The sequence below is a fragment of the Leuciscus leuciscus genome (genome assembly GCF_965113295.1).
Source record: "Leuciscus leuciscus genome assembly, chromosome: 4".
In the NCBI taxonomy this organism is placed as follows: domain Eukaryota; kingdom Metazoa; phylum Chordata; class Actinopteri; order Cypriniformes; family Leuciscidae; genus Leuciscus; species Leuciscus leuciscus.
The window spans coordinates 1,942,176-1,960,566 of NC_138728.1; the positions used below are offsets into that span (position 1 = coordinate 1,942,176).

General features: G+C 40.0%; 1 protein-coding gene across 1 annotated transcript in view; it reads right to left on the reverse strand.

The window, feature by feature from the left end:
* Positions 1 to 978: 978 nt before the first annotated feature.
* Positions 979 to 18,391, reverse strand: part of ptn (pleiotrophin) — a 47,225-nt gene continuing 29,812 nt past the window's right edge. The window contains exons 2-5 of the mRNA XM_082166858.1: positions 17,652 to 17,740; positions 15,438 to 15,611; positions 8,228 to 8,386; positions 979 to 1,541 (exon numbers count right to left, since the gene is read on the reverse strand). Coding sequence (XP_082022984.1) covers positions 1,486 to 1,541; positions 8,228 to 8,386; positions 15,438 to 15,611; positions 17,652 to 17,739 — 477 coding nt within the window. The 5' untranslated portion in view covers position 17,740 and the 3' untranslated portion in view covers positions 979 to 1,485. The remainder of the gene's footprint in view (positions 1,542 to 8,227; positions 8,387 to 15,437; positions 15,612 to 17,651; positions 17,741 to 18,391) is intronic.

An 18,391-nucleotide genomic window follows, 5' to 3' on the forward strand; every position in this document is an offset into this window, starting at 1 on the left:
TGATGCTGAAAATTCAGCTTTGATCACGGGAACAAATTACAGTCTAAAATACACTCAATTAAATTAAATTGTAATAATATTTCACCGTTTTTACGGTATATGTGATCAAATCAATGCAGCCTTGCTGAGCAGAAGAGGCAAAAACATTTCAAACATTTTGAGTTTGTACTTGTGTCGAGTGTGTTTTGTGTGGCTTGAACAGAGTCTCAGGACGTGTTTTAACGTGAAATAGCATCTTAGAAACTTAAAACTCGTTCCTGAGACTCGAGTCTGGGTTTGTGTGACGGTGTTTGTACGGTCACCGTGATTTTGCCATGTAAGACATGGTCCTGAATCCTGGAATAACATTCCTGTCCTAAACTTTAGTCCTTACCCTATCCCTACCCCTAAACCTTACCCTACCCATAACTTTCCCCTAAAATCAGAGGGAAATCAGAGGTGAATAGCACTGATGTTGAAGCACCTCACCCTGGGTCTAAGCCTAAACCTGACATAAACTGTAAACTTGTCCCTCGAATCTGATTGGTTGATTGGAAAGTTGTTCCAGGATCAACAGAGATGTTGATCCAGGAACATGTGGTACTTGGTGAAATCACGTTCACCGTGTTTGTACAGATGACGGTGTAAATACCCTGTATAGCTTCTTCTCATCGAGTCACGTGCTTCTGTTCACTGTGAGTTGTGGCTTCCGTGTGGTTTATCAGCTTAACGTTTGTAATATACTCTTATCTATATGTGTAGCACAGATGACGTGTAAATACATGTGTTTATTAATGAATATGAATGTTATTGATCTTTATTAGGGCAATGAAGGGATTACTGGTCATTGATGAAACATGCATTTATAAGATTTGCTGTATCGTGCGATATACTTTTGGAGAAGAGTTCTAGCTAATAAAGCTGTTATGATGAATAATAACTCCTGTTCTGCTCATTTCAGCTTTTACACACTGAAGAAATGACACAGGAAACACAAAACAGGAATAATTCATGTCTTTATTCACTGTAAAAGGACGTTTGAAAGCGTTAGTTTGAAAGATTTAGAATCTTAAAACTGTCATTTTTTGAATTTGAATGAAGTTCCAAACAGGAAGTAGAATTCTAATGTGACAGTTCCAATGTAACTGCAGTTTTTAATGATACATTATAACAGTTCTTAGTATAAATATCCATTAATATGTTCTCATTCACACCACGTATTGGATATATCAGAAACATCAGCGTTTAAAATGCTGCGTATAAAGAAAATAATATGTTTATTAACTTTTATTTTATGGACTGTGGAAGCACACTTCATTTCCCAGAATGCACTAGTTTATACTCTTTTTAAGGATGTTTTGTGTTAACATTAGAAGATGTTAGTAGACTCGTTTGTCTTTAATCACTGATGTATTATTCTGTGAGCTGTAAATTAAAGCTACGAATGATGTAGAAATATAGTGTTAGAGATCATCATCACATCTGGAGCAGAAGGAGAACTCTTCTTTAGTCCGCCGGGTTTCGCTCCTTCTTCTTTCCGTCCCGTTTTGGTTTCTGTGAATCTGTGGAGAGACGAACAACCATTAGTTAAACACACACCAATCTCATAAACACAGCTTCAGTCCCAAAAAAAAGGAATATTTTGCATTATTTAAGTACTAGTGAGATACTATATAGTTTTTAATTATTTATATTAGTTTTTATATTTCCTGTTTTCATTTTAGTTAGTTTTAGTAATTTTGTCATTTTTATAGCCTAAGTTTAAATATGTCTATACTGTTTTTAATCATTTTTATTTCTGTTTTAGTTATTTTAGTACATCAAGTTAAACCGAATGAGAATGAGAAATGTTGGCAACTAGCTGATAAAAAATAAGTAGAAATTTTGTATGTTTTGTTTTATTCCAGTTACGGTTCATTTTAGCAATAAAATGTTGTTTTAAAATGATTTTAGTTTGAGCTAGCCATAATAACCCTGGTTTAAGAAAACAAAGCCTGTTTAATGCACATTAAAAGTGTTTGCACTCAGACATTATTTTAATTACAATTTTTATTGTAGTTTTATTCATATTTTGAATTAGCTTTTATTTTTTAACTTGTAGTTTTCATGTTAATTTTAGTAACATTTTTTGTCAATTTGTGTTTTTGCCATTTATTATTATTATTTCAATTCCAGCTAATAATTTTTGTTCTTTAAAGGCAACAAAGTTTTTCTACTAATATTTATGTTTTATGTTAGCTTTATTTAAATGAACAGAAACGTGTTAATAGATTTAGTTAACAATAATCACCCTCCCCTGAATTATTCTATTGTTATATTAGGATATTTATAAATGTTCCTCTGCATAAATCTAATCTCAGATATGAAATGAACCTTGACTTAGTTTAATTAACATTCTTCTGGATTTACAGAGAGAGAGAGAGAGAGAGAGAGAGATAGAGAGAGAGAGAGAGAGAGAGAGATAGAGAGAGAGAGAGAGAGAGAGAGAGAGATAGAGAGTGAGTGAGAGAGAGAGAGATATAGAGAGAGTGAGTGAGAGAGAGAGCGAGAGAGAGAGATATAGAGAGAGTGAGTGAGAGAGAGAGAGAGAGAGAGAGATATAGAGAGAGTGAGTGAGAGAGAGAGAGAGAGAGAGAGAGAGAGAGATAGAGAGAGAGAGATAGAGAGAGAGAGAGAGCGTGATAGAGAGTGAGTGAGAGAGAGAGCGAGAGAGAGAGAGCGTCACCTGTTGATCAAAGTTTATCGCGTGTAAAGTTGATCTCGTCATCAACACCTGTGCTCTGCGCTCGTGTCTGAACTCGCCAAACATCCATCGTTTTCACACAGAATAATCAAAAACCTTCATTAAACTGATGATGAGGATGATGACATGTCAATAACTCCATCCAAGCGCTAATCACATAAAGATTAAACCCATTCAAACCAAACACAAAAACAACCAAAAGACCATCAGAACAACATCTGATCATTCTGGACTGAAAGATAAATCACACATGGACGTTTACTGCGTCTCTCCTGAGGAAATACCCACAATCCTCCACGTCTCGAACTGAACACCGCATCAGATCTCACTATCAGCTCATTCTCATAAATCATGTCTTTATTCACTGTAAAAGGACGTTTGAAAGCGTCAGTTTCTCCCGGAATTTAGAATCTTAAACTCTCATTTTTTGAATTTGAATGTAGTTCCAAACAGGAAGTATTATTCTAATGTGACAGTTCCAATGTAACTGCAGTTTTTAATGATACATTATAACAGTTCTTAATATGAATATCCATTAATATGTTCTCATTCACACTATATATATATATATAAAATTGAAATGAGTTTTGAAAGAGTAACATCTGAGCGATATCATTAGTCCAGTTGTGATCCAGAATGATGGAGAAACGGCCCAGTCATCCATGCTGTTTGTTTTGAGCTGTTTTCAGGGCAGTGTTCACACACACACACACACACACACACACACACATCAGCATCTGCGTCTCATGAGCTGGACAGACCCCAGCGGTTCAGACAATCAGCCTTTAGTACGAGCCACATCATGTGACCTGACATCCGACACACAGAGACACAAACACACACAATGTTGCCGGATCATTTCTGCATCCGGCCAATCAGAGGCTGAGAAACTCCTCATGAATATCAGCGCACTGCAAACATTACGCTCTTCCTTGTTTTCCTGCACAAATATCCAAACACTCATTTACTGGAGAAGAACGATGACTGGAGATATTAAGTCTTGTTTTCTGATCAAAAACGAGTTTGTGCTTCAAACAAGAGCAAACATCGTATGAGATTAAAACGATAAACTTAATTCAAAGGGAAAATTCATTTTCTTTTTCTGATCCCATCGACAGATGTTATATTTGTTATTATTTTAGTCACTTAAAACAACACTTAATATCGTCAGTCATTTCTCCAGTAAATGAGAGTGTTTGGATATTTGTGCTGGAAATGAGACAGAAACTCATGTTTTGCAGTGTGTGAGTAATGTGATGATCCTTCCGGCTTGCCGTACAGCGGGACACACTAACAGGTGAGACGTTTACTGTGTGTGTGTGTGTGTGTTTACCTGTTTACAGCCTCCGCTCATCCATCTGTGACAGTGGCACCCTCTCCCAAACCCCCACAATCCTCTCTGCTGACGCTCTTATCACCTCAAACAGACCCATGCGACGACGCCCCTCTCACCCTGTGTGTGTGTGTGTGTGTGTGTGTGTGTGTGTTTATGGTCTATCTGCAGGGAATTTCTAGGGAGTTTCTAATCACCTCTGTTCTCTGTTTATTGGCACACTGAAAAGGGCACAAATACACATTACCTGCAGATATTACACTCTCTCTCTCTCTCTCACACACACACACACACACACACACACACACACACACACGGACACAGACTCTCTCTCTCACACACGTCACAAATTCTCACACACTCCCACGCTCTCTCTCTTTTGCACACACACACACACACACACACACACACACACACACACACACACACACACACTCACTATCACACACACAAGTACACATTACCTGCACATATTATACTTGCGCACACACACACACACACACACACACACACACACACACACACACACACACACACACACACACACACACACACGGACACAGACTCTCTCTCTCACACGTCACAAATTCTCACACACTCCCACGCTCTCTCTCTTTTGCACACACTCACTATCACACACACAAGTACACATTACCTGCACATATTATACTCGTGCGCACACACACACACACACATGGACACAGACTCTCTCACACATCACAAATTCTCACACACACTCCCACGCTCTCTCTCTTTCGCGCGCACACACACACACACACACACACACACACACACACACACACACACACACACACACACACACACACACACACACACACACACACACACACACACACACACACACACACACACACACACACACACAGTCAGCGACTCCACTGGGTCAGTTGTTGAGACACATTAAGAGTGTATTGACTGAGAAATGTTTGAGCTAATATTGAGTCTGTGATCTCGGGTTTCCCGGGTCAGTTCTTCATCTTCTAAACACACACACACACACACACACACACACTGAGATACACTGATCTGAACGAGACAGATAGTCAGTATCTGTGGAGACTGTAACTGGTATAACTGGTCAGTTCTTCATCTCTATCACACACACACACACACACACACACACACACACACACACACACACACACACACACACACACTGAGCTCCTCCTGGTGTGTGATGATGGATTCGCCTCTTTAAACTCTTTCAGTGGCAGACGCACTCGAGCTCAAGACCATCACATCCATTACAGACCAATCCCTCTCTCCTCCACTTCCCTGCTTTCTCTCTTTCTCTCTCTCCAGATCCAGCTTATCGAGATCTTATGCCAATGATAACTAATGAGAATAGGTTTGGAATAGGTTCTTTCCTCCAAACAGAATCTCATGGCAACACGACGCTCCTCCTCTTCATCAGCTGGATCCACACACACGTTACTGTCGGTTTGTGTGTTTTCTTTTGCAGTGGGAAATTAAATCTGCAACTTTCAGACTGAAAAATTATGCTTGTGGAATATCAAGACAAATTTCTTTTGATTAGGCTGAACGCTTGCCAACGTTTCTATTTGCGTTTATTAATTTAGCAAATGCTTTTATCCAAAGCGACTTACAAATGAGTGATATCACAGCCCGAGGATTCATCAGCGGAGACACTGGCTTTAGGAATACCGCGGTAACACACTTATAGAAACCTACAACAACACACAGTCCTGCAAAACAACACTCACACACACACACACACACACACACACACACACACACACACACACACACACACACACACACACACACACACACACACACACACACACACACACACACACACACACACACACACACACACACACACTCACTCACTCACGAAAAACAACCACACAAACTCTCTCACACACACACTCACACGCTCTCTCTCTCACACACACACACACACACACACACACACACTCACACACACTCACACGCTCTCTCTCTCGCACACACACACACGCTCTCTTCACTCCCCCCCCCACACACATGAAAAACAAGCACACACACACACACACACACACACACACGCTCTCTCTCTCGCACACACACACACACACTCAAACGCTCTCTCTCTCGCACACACACACACGCTCTCTCTCACTCCCCCCCACACACACTCACACGCTCTCTCGCACACTCACACGCTCTCTCTCTCGCACACACACACACACACACACACACACACACACACACACACACACACACACGCTCTCTCTTACTCCCACACACATGAAAAACAAGCACACACACACTCACAAGCTCTCTCTCTCGCACACACACTCACACACATGCTCTCTCTCTCACTCACACACTCTCTCTGACACACACTTTCTCACACACACTCTCTCTCACACACACTCACATTTACACGCTCTCTCGCACACTCACACACACACACTCTCACACACATGCTCTCTCTCTCACTCACACACTCTCTCTGACTCTGACACACACTTTCTCTCACACACTCACACACTCTCTCTCACGCACACACTCTCTCACACACGCTCTCTCTCACACAAATGCTCTCTCTCAGTCACTCTCTCTCACACACACACACTCTCTCACACACGCTCTCTTGCTCACTCACACACACTAACACACTCTCTCTCACACAGACACACATACACGCTCTCTCTCACACAAATGCTCTCTCTCAGTCACACTCTCTCACACACACACACACTAACACACACACACACACACACACACACACACACACACACACACACACACACACACACACACACACACACACACACACACACACACACACACACACACACACACACACACACACACACAGACACACCTGGCGTCTGTGGCCTTAAACACCGATACACTGTAAACCATCACATTTATGAAAGTTTAATAGATTGTTTAGAGTCTTCTGGACTCGAGCTCAATAGAGAAAGAGCTTTACTGATCAATATTTCAGTGTAACCTTTAAAGCACAGACTTCTAGACTCTATACTATATTCTGACAATGTTGTGACAACAATGTGTCTGTCACATGACCTCATATTGCAGCATGTTTGATTCAAAGTTACGTCCAGAAATAAATGTGCCGTCAGATTATGGATAAATATGATACATTTTGGATTTTTTATCATTTTTAAGGCAAGACCCTCCAGGCAAAGCCATTGTTTTTCATGCAAAAAAATAAAATAAAATATACAAACACTTAAATATTGGATTTATTACATTCTTTTCAGTCAAAAACCTCCATTTCAGCAGCTTTACATACACCAAACTTTACAGTTTTATTATCTATTATTTTAATTTTAATTTTAATTATTTTATTATCTATGTTCTATATTCACCTGATTTATATCAAAGTTATTCTATTTTCTTATCTAATATATAATACTAAAATACTAAAATACTAAAAGTTATATAATATTTTGAATTAGCTTTGAATTTAATATTTTGAGTTTTCATGTTTAGTTTAATGTTTAATCATTTATTTAAGTGCTTCGTCTTTTTATTATTAATATAAACCTTTAATATTGCTATTTAGGTTTCATTTATTTGATTTCATCTCAGCTTTAGTAAATATTTATTTCCAGGTAATAATTTAAGTGCTTCAACTTAAGACATATTTCAGTTTATTGCCAAAGCAACATCATTTGGCACAATATTTTAATTTGTTTCAGCTTAATTTCAATAAACAGAATTTTTATATAAATAACATTTTATTCCTAAAAACAGTGAAAATATCATTTTTATAGCAGTTTTCTGATTTATGGAGAGATAAAAAGACAATCCCTCTATACAATTTTGAGCCTGACTTTTATCTAAAGACTTCATCTAATGTTGTAATGCTCCGATATCGGTTCTGGAAATGTATGCAAATTAATGCATATTTAATTAGACACTGCCTCATTTGCATACATAAGCATCACATTGCAGAAAACTAATACAAAACAATAGTCTAACTGTGTAAACTGTGATTAATTAAGTAGGGAAGTATAGTGACAACATTTTGCCCTATTCCCCCGTGATGTTTCTTAATATAATTTATTATTTTAATTTTTTTTGCAGTCCAAATCAAATCAGTTGATATTGCTTTAGTTCATTTAAGTCTAGCTTAAATGTGACGCATATATTCACGTGTGTTCTTGTACCTTGCATCTTGGTCTTGGGTTTGCCGCAGGGTTTGGTGGCGCTAACGGAGTTTGGACAGTTAGCATCCATCAGCGCTCGCTTTAGCACACCGGTGCGCGTCTTCATCCCCGAGGTCGAATCACACTCCCCCCACGCCTGGAAATCATACTTACACTCTCCTGCCCAAGACAACAAACACAACCTCATTTGGGTGAGTTCACGTGCAACAATCATATGCAACATGTCAGAAACTGCGGTAACACTTATTAAGTTAACTACATTAGTTAGCATACGGTGGTTGATTATGATTTTACTTTTCTAACTTTAGTTAGTGTGTAATGTTGCTGTTTGAGCATAAAAAACATCTGCAAAGTTACAACGCTCAAAGTTCAAAGCAAAGGGAGATATTTGCTTTTAAAGAAATCGCTTTTTAAGGACTACAACAAACGGCTGGTAGAGACTACACCACATTCCTCCCGGGTTAGTGACATCACAAACCCTAAAATTTACATAAACCCCGCCCCCAGGAAATACACATCAGCTACAATACATTCATCAACTAACCATTCAGAAATGTTGTCACTTCTTCTTGAGTCTCTCAATCATTGTCTGACTTCGGTTTGAACATAAAGCCTAAATGTTTTTGAAATTTCCAATGCATGTGTGTGTGAGGTAAAAGGACATGAGCGGTTGAAGCTCCGCCCCCTGTGCCGGGAGCAGCAGCTCATTTGCATTTAAAGGAACAGACTTTTGAGCTGAAACTTCACACACACACACTCTGGGGACATCAGAGACTTATTTTACATCTTGTGAAAAGGACATTATACCACACCTTTAACTAATAGTGAAATGCACTTATACAGCATTTATTAATCTTTGTTAATGTTAATTTCAACATTTACTAATACTTTATTAAAATCTTGTTAGCATTAGTTAATGCACCGTGAACTAACATGAACAAACAATGAACAGCTGTCTTTTTATTGACTAACATTAACAAAGATTAACAGATATATTGCTTATTGTTAGTTAAAGCATTAACTAATGTTAACTAATGAACCTTATTGTAAAGTGTTACCGAAACTGCATTATAAAATACACTGTAAATGCAAAAAACCAAAACAAACAAACATGAAATCTACATTTATTGTGTCAGTACATGTTCCTGGTGTTACTGTGCATGATTCATCAGTGTGTGTTATTCTGAAGGAATGCATTTTTGTCTTATTTTTCATTCATCTGTCATACAGAGAACCGTTTCACCACGCAATAACTCCCAAAGTTTAAAACCACATTTTTTCTTGTTGAATATCTCGTTTCACTTGGAAACACATCCGATTATGGAAGTAAAATGGGTTCACAGGGGAAAAGAAAACACAACCCAGACTATATTAAATACAGGTTCCCTTACATTTGTTTTGCGAGGTGAATTATTACTGGCTGCCGAAAGCATGAGACCATCGAAACTCAATTTGATCCGATAAACAAATTTAGGAGCTGTGTTGGGTTGGCAACTTGATGCCTGATGTAAAATCTGGATCCTGAAGTAAAACCAATCGCGAGGTTCTGATCTATGCTCTCGTTCCTTTATTTTATCTCTCGTCTCATTTAATCTTTCATTCTTTCAGTGCATATGCTGGAGCGATTGCTCTCGGCCTCCGGCTGAATGGACGAGGGTTAAACTGCTTCAATCAAGCACAAAATAGTCTCTAATGACATATTTAAAGGCAGAGAGAATGTGATTACATGCGGATCCCGAATCAAGACCCTCAGAAAGGAAACAGAGCTCTTGTAACTCGGGAGAATAAATTCTGCGCTCGACATCTCAACACTAAACTGCACTGACACGGCTGCTGAACTACACAGAAATACACTGAGGATTCATCACTCAACGTTTACTGTGATCATGTTTTATTAAGTCTGTGATTTCTGATGTTCTTTCAGAGCGAGACTGTCTTACACGATCCCAGAGAGAGTTCTTGGAGAAACACCCCAGTTTCAATGTTTGTTGATAGTTTGTGTGTATACCTACAAATCCTGAGGGAAGGTGGCATATGCTCTCTCTCTCTCTCTCTCTCTCTCTCTCTCTCTCTCACACACATACACATACACAGATACTCACTCACACACACACTCTCATACACAGATACTCTCACTCTCTCTCACCCACACACACTCTCACACACACTCACTCTCACACATACACAGATACTCACACACTCACTCTCACACACACACACACACACACACACACACACACACACACACACACACACACACACACACACACACAGATACTCACACTCTCTCACACATACACACACACACACACACACAGATACTCTCACACTCAATCACTCACATACTCACTCTCACACACACGCACAGATACTCTCACTCTCTCTCACCCACACACACTCTCACACACACACACACACACACACACACACACACACACTCACTCTCACACATACACAGACACTCACACACTCACTCTCACACACACACACAGATACTCACACTCTCTCACAAATACACACACACACACACACACTCACTCACTCACACACACACAGATACTCTCACACTCAATCACTCACATACTCACTCTCACACACACACACACACACACACTCACTCACACACACACACACACACACACACACACACTTTGGTTGACCGTTTCAACGTTAACCGATCAAAGTAAAAAAAAAAAAAAAAAAAGAAGTGATCTCTAAATTAGGCTATTATAGACAGTGGACTAAACACTACTACAGTTAGCCATCTCATTCCAAGATCTTTTTGTGTGACGTGAACAAATCCCTCACACTCAATTTTTCATAACTCGCCTGTTTGTACTTAATAAACCAATAAAAACATTTGGCGCGAGGTCACAGCGTTTGGGCTCGCGCACTCACAAGGTTTGCGAAAAGTAAAGGCTACAGGCTAAAACACTCGAGGTTAGAGCCAGGGCAGACGACAGGATGAAGCGTGCAAAGAAAAGTAGTGTGTGGGACCATTTCACCAAAAAGAATGACACAGATGTAAGTTTCAACTTGTGTGATCCAGTGCTTAAATACAGTAGTAGCACAGATTTGCGCAAATGTTTTGCGCTATTATCTAAATATCGATAAAAAACTATTGTGAAATGACAGCGTTTCCATTAACCGATGTTATGCGACTAAAACGTCCTTTTTTCTCTCGCGATAAGTCATTCCAAAAATCACGGCAAAGGACGTTGGTAAATTTATATATATATCACAGCCACCGCATTAGACATTATTATTATTATTAATGGAAGGAGACGTGGCGTGTTATCCAAGCATTAATGGCAGGGAAAGACCCTTATACTGCGAACGACACATATAAGGAGTTTATGGGTGTTTCGCCCTCATCTCTGCTCCGAGAAGGATAATTATTGTTTCTTTTATGAATTTAATAAAGAATTCTGTCTCGTATTCTGTCCAAACGATCCACGTTGGCTACTTTTGTGTCCATTCGTTTTTACTTTTTTAGCCCGTAATTGAAAAACGAAAAATGAACGGTTGTTGTCTTTTTAAAATGCAAAGTTGAACACCAAAATTTTTATTTGAACTGGCTACACAAACTGCTGCGCAAAAAAGTAAATATTTTCAGATTTTTGTTTATGACTTTTTGCCCCTTTATTAAACATTTAAAATATTCACAAATTAATATGGAAAACATGTTGATTTTACTGGTTTTCTAAGGCCAAATTAGAACCTGGAATTGATCTTTTTCCTGCAGTGCTGAATGAGAAGAGCCATTAATATAAGTGTCGGCTAAAATCACATCTCCATCTCAACTGTTAAGCAGATGTGCACCCTTCTTACGGATTACATAATCAGAAGGTATTAGCTTTCGATTAGAATTTGTTCGTTTTAAAGTGGACATTTCAAGCTTTAGCCTACATAGGCTATATTTTGTTTCAGTTCTCGCGCTCCAGTTTACGGAGATCATGAAAGTGCGTCTGATTGTTTTATTTTATTTTACAAAAGCACAACATTTTCTTGTTATTGTGAGTTAACACAAATAAAAATAGTTGAGAATAATGTATTATTATTTTCTGTATGACCAGAAATGATAGAGTATTTTAAGAGTTGTTTCCACTATTGATAGGAAAATGCAAGTGTTCGCGCCCGCGCCTCCGTGCCATGCAGTGCGCGCTCCACACTCAGCTTTGTTCCTTTTTTGCATAAAAGCGTCTTCTAAATATAACCTATTAAATGTTATAATAAAATTATATAAAATTATTATTATTTGCGTAGCTATACATTGACCTCAAACACACCGCGTCTTCTAAGTCAGGTGACTGTAAATGCGCAAAAACTGTTTCCATTGCAGTTTTGCGAAATATTCCTTTTTCGAATTGCCTGAAAAACCACCTCATGTGAGCGTAAAAACTTTTTTGCGATAAACGGGAGTTTTTGCGAAATTGACGTGTTTCCATTGTGCGTATTTTCAATTCGCAATTTCAACTTGCGCAATTTGAAGGGTAATGGAAACGCGGCTTATGATGTATCACCTGAAAATGCGACACCCGCAAGCCTCTTCGGGTGAGAAAGGTAGCCAAAGCCAACCTACCGTGTCATCTATGCTAGCTGGTAGGAAATGTGACAAACAGCGTGTGTGTGTGTGAGCGGGAGGCAGAGCGGCAGAGAGATGCAACAGAGTTGCGAAATTGCAGGCGCGGTTCGAAATGGCTGTTATTTCAAATAGCGTGGCATATTTTAAAATAATCGGTTAACCGGTTTCAACCGGCTAAAGAGGCTCGGTGGTCGGTCAAGAAAATGTTTAGTTTTCGCCATCCCTAACACACACACACACACACACACACACACACACACACACACACACACACACACACACAAGTGTTTGTTGATAGTTTGTGTGTATACCTACAAAGGGAAGGTGGCATATGCTCTCTCTCACACACCCACACACACACACACACACACAGGGCCGGCGCGTGCACTTCTGCCGCTCTAGGCGAAAAACATTTGTGCCGCCCCTAGGGCTGGTCCGAACAGGGCCGCGGGAAGTGGGGGTGCTGCAGCACCCCCTGTTTTCACAGAATTGTAAATGCAACGCATATGTTTGTTCATTAAAATGTATTAATTTTTAGCATTTAGTCATTTATTTGTAATAAACACTTTAAGTGGGCTATGTATTTTTTTTTATTTATATGTTAAATTATCTTTTTAAAACATAAGCGCAGAGTGTTACGTAATATTGTGTGTGTGTGTCCGCAGCTGCTCAAAAAAAAAAAAAAAAAAAACCCGTCAAAAACCCCACTGTCGGTGTTTTGTAAGGAACAGGCAAATATGTAAAATATAGCAGGAGACATTTTAATTGTTTACTAATAAAACAGTTATTTTTTATGTCAGTGTCGGCTAGACAGATGAAGTTGACGACTCGCGATCTTCGCAGCGCCAGAGAGAAATGCACATTTCATACGAATTACATAAGCAGCGCAGTCTGTTTTCTTTCGTTTTGAATTGTTCTGCTTAAAAGTAGACATTTCAAGCTATCTATATGTCTCAGGTCTGTGAGGCAATAAGCTACCTTATAGGCCCACGGTGAGTTTCGGTTCATTTATGAGACGAGCTCCAGGTTCGCCAGCGCCTCCGTGTCCTGATTATCTATTTTCTAATAGCTTATATATTCTTCTTATTTATTGAATCCAGACAATTGGTTGATGAAACATCGATTAAAATTAAGATACAATTAATACAAAACGAAATTAAATTTAAAGACAGGCTTTGTGCTTTCAGTTTGAGGTCTCTGTGAAAGTTTTAAAACATTCTTTTAGTGCCGCTTTAGAGAAATACATTTCAAAAAAAAAAAAACGACTATATGTTTTTTTCTTCCTCGTGGCGCATTTTGTGACTGATATGCGACTCCGGAGCAATAAAATAAAAGGGACTCCGGAATAAAAGCAGAATCAATAAAGTCAAAAATGTGATGTGCAGTCAGGTTTGAGAGTGTGCGCGTTTTTTGAGGAGTTTTATATTCTTGATATTGTTTCTTATTCAAAAGTGGTGACGCCCCTCTCCACGCTGCACTAGCAATATAAAACGCACACACACACATGTCTGTTAAATTAAGCAATACTTTAGTCTATATTTTTCTGACTAACAAATTACTGACACAGTAAAGGGTAGATTTAAATTAAGAAAAACAAAATTTCAATAAAGAAAAACAAAATTTCAATAAAGAAAAAAACTAAATGTAAAATTTAAATAAAGAAAAAACGAAATTTAAATAAAGAAAAAAAAACATTTAAATAAAGAAAAAACAAAATTAAAAATTTAAATAAAGAAAAAACGAAATTTAAATAAAGTAAAACGAAATTTAAATAAAGAAAAACGAAATTTAAATAAAGAAAAACGAAATTTACATAAAGAAAAACGAAATTAAGTTAAATTAAAATCGAGATTAATTTAGATTGATAATAATGGGTAAAAATGCTAATTGCCTATATTTTGTTTCTATTGTTATATTTTCCACAATGTCAAAGCAACGCAGCTTAACCCAAAACACAAGCTCAGGCATGCACTTCTGTCCATACAAACTCCGCTGTTCTGCGCTCTAGCCAGAGAACACTCCCGTTGCAGGAAGACTTTAGGCCAAGAGGAAGCAAATATATACATACCGGTATACTATGCGTAGGTGGATGTGATCGGGGATTTTGGCTGTGTAACATTTAAAGCCACTTAAATTAACGAAATGACTCAAATAAAGATTCGTTCATTTTTATGAACGAGATCGAACAAGAGAGTCAGTAAAATTATCCGAACTTCCCATCACTCAGTCATGAGTCATGACTCGTGAGAGCAGGGGGCGGGGCGGCGCGGGGCGGCGCAGCGGCAGCTCAGCAAATCATATAGCCTATTTTGTGAATTGTTCATTCCCAATTGGCACACATTTTGCCGCCCTTACAAAAGTGCCGCTCTAGGCAATTGCCTAGTTCGCCTATATGGACGCGCCGGCCCTGCACACACACACACACACACACTAATATATTCTGCCAGGTTGTTTCTAGGTCTCACTGTCATTTCTGAGGACAGAATTCTGGGAGATTGTCCATCTTGTTACTCCACAACTCAGGGCTTATTTACCATGAGCCCTGTGTGTGTGTGTGTGTGTGTGTGTGTGTGTGTGTGTGTGTGTGTGTGTGTGTGTGTCACCTATGTTTGTGTGGCTTCTCACCTCCAAACTGCTTTTTCCAGTTGCAGGGGATCTTGCAGCGCTGGGTTTTGATGGTCTGCCTGCAGTCGGTGCCGGTGCGAGTGCCCTCTCTGGTGCCCAGGCCACAGTCGCCCTCGTTAGCCACACACACACTCCACTGCCACTCGCCACAGTCAGATTTACGCTCTTTCTTACCTGTCAGAGTGAGAGCGCACACACAGTTTCATACTGCACCTTACAACTGTACGTATGAGACAGAAAGTGTGTGTGTGTGTGTGTGTGTGCGAGTTTTGCCTTTTTCCTCCCCAGGTTGGCTCATAAGTTGGCTGGTTTTTGTGACTTCTTTCATTTTGATTGAAAATACTAATAATTTCCCTAATATGTGTTCTTACTTTTATATCTATATATATATATATCTTTTTGGCCGATCACTGCACATAATAATTTGTTCACATGTTCTGCTGCTTCTTGATGGTCTTATTCACTCTCCCAGTATTTTAATGGTAACAGTTGCATAAGGGTGGCCTAGAGCAGTCTGGGGTGATATAGAGCAGTGTGGGGTGATATAGAGCAGTCTGGGGTGATATAGAGCAGTCTGGGGGTGATATAGAGCGGTCTGGGGTGATATAGAGCAGTCTGGGGTGATATAGAGCAGTGTGGGGTGATATAGAGCAGTCTGGGGGTGATATAGAGCAGTCTGGAGGTGATATAGAGCAGTGTGGGGGTGATATAGAGCAGTCTGGGGTGATATAGAGCATTCTGGGGGTGATATAGAGCAGTGTGGGGGTGATATAGAGCAGTCTGGGGTGATATAGAGCAGTCTGGGGGTGATATAGAGCAGTCTGGGGTGATATAGAGCAGTGTGGGGTGATATAGAGCAGTCTGGGGTGATATAGAGCAGTCTGGGGTGATATAGAGCAGTCTGGGGTGATATAGAGCAGTGTGGGGTGATATAGAGCAGTGTGTGGTGATATAGAGCAGTCTGGGGTGATATAGAGCAGTCGGGGGTGATATAGAGCAGTCGGGGGTGATATAGAGCAGTCTTGGGGTGATATAGAGCAGTGTGGGGTGATATAGAGCAGTCTGGGGTGATATAGAGCAGTGTGGGGTGATATAGAGCAGTCTGGGGTGATATAGAGCAGTGTGGGGTGATATAGAGCAGTCTGGGTGATATAGAGCATTCTGGGGTGATATAGAGCAGTCTGGGGTGATATAGAGCAGTGTGGGGTGATATAGAGCAGTCTGGGGTGATATAGAGCAGTGTGTGGTGATATAGAGCAGTCTGGGGGTGATATAGAGCAGTCTGGGGTGATATAGAGCAGTCTGGGGGTGATATAGAGCGGTCTGGGGTGATATAGAGCAGTCTGGGGTGATATAGAGCAGTCTGGGGTGATATAGAGCAGTGTGGGGTGATACAGAGCAGTCTGGGGGTGATATAGAGCAGTCTGGGGGTGATATAGAGCAGTGTGGGGGTGATATAGAGCAGTCTGGGGTGATATAGAGCATTCTGGGGGTGATATAGAGCAGTGTGGGGGTGATATAGAGCAGTCTGGGGTGATATAGAGCAGTCTGGGGGTGATATAGAGCAGTCTGGGGTGATATAGAGCAGTGTGGGGTGATATAGAGCAGTCTGGGGTGATATAGAGCAGTCTGGGGTGATATAGAGCAGTGTGGGGTGATATAGAGCAGTGTGTGGTGATATAGAGCAGTCTGGGGTGATATAGAGCAGTCGGGGGTGATATAGAGCAGTCGGGGGTGATATAGAGCAGTCTTGGGGTGATATAGAGCAGTGTGGGGTGATATAGAGCAGTCTGGGGTGATATAGAGCAGTGTGGGGTGATATAGAGCAGTCTGGGGTGATATAGAGCAGTGTGGGGTGATATAGAGCAGTCTGGGTGATATAGAGCAGTCTGGGGTGATATAGAGCAGTCTGGGGTGATATAGAGCAGTGTGGGGTGATATAGAGCAGTCTGGGGTGATATAGAGCAGTGTGTGGTGATATAGAGCAGTCTGGGGGTGATATAGAGCAGTCTGGGGTGATATAGAGCAGTGTGGGGTGATATAGAGCAGTCTGGGGTGATATAGAGCAGTGTGGGGTGATATATAGAGCAGTGTGTGGTGATATATAGAGCAGTGTGTGGTGATATATAGAGCAGTCTGGGGTGATATAGAGCAGTCTGGGGTGATATAGAGCTAATATAATCTCTGGGGAGATATGTGCTAATGTTCTGTTACCTTGTTTCTCAGTTTTTCCACCATCTGCCAGTGTCGTCGTGACAGTCAGGAGGGCGAGGAAAGCCACACAGACCCACTGCTGCTGCATTCTGGGGGGAAAATATATGCACATTACAGTTTTTTCCAATTGCTAACACAGTTTTGCAAACTAGCCTAGTTTAATCAAAATACTGAACACAATTCACAAAACCACACACCCAAACTGCACAATACCCAATATATCCTGCAAAATGAAGCACTGCAACCAAAACTACACACAGCATTATCAAAATCAAGCTTTTGCACGAAATGGCACACACTTCATTCATATTAGCAGATTTTTGTCTAAACAACTACACACTGTTGGGCATTATGAAAATCACTCTCATCTTCAGTATGCTTTGCCATAATACTGAAATAGTTCAAATTATAGAAATTCTTCAGATTGTGCACATGCACAGAAATATTTGCAGATACACACACATGCTGTGTTTTTTTTTTGTTTTTTTTTACCAAACAAGTCAGTGCAACATATGCACTGCAGATATATTTACACTGGACTGAACACAAATATGCTCACAAAAAACAGTAAACTGAAAAAGATTGAAGTGTTAACCATTAACCATTGAGGTGTTTGGTCAGGTGACACATGTATCGGCTAATCATCTCATGGAGTGTCATTTTGAATGGCAGTGTTTTGAAATGGCAAACATGTGACTTTATGTCAGATTGTTGTGTGTTACGCAGAGAACCGTGTTCAG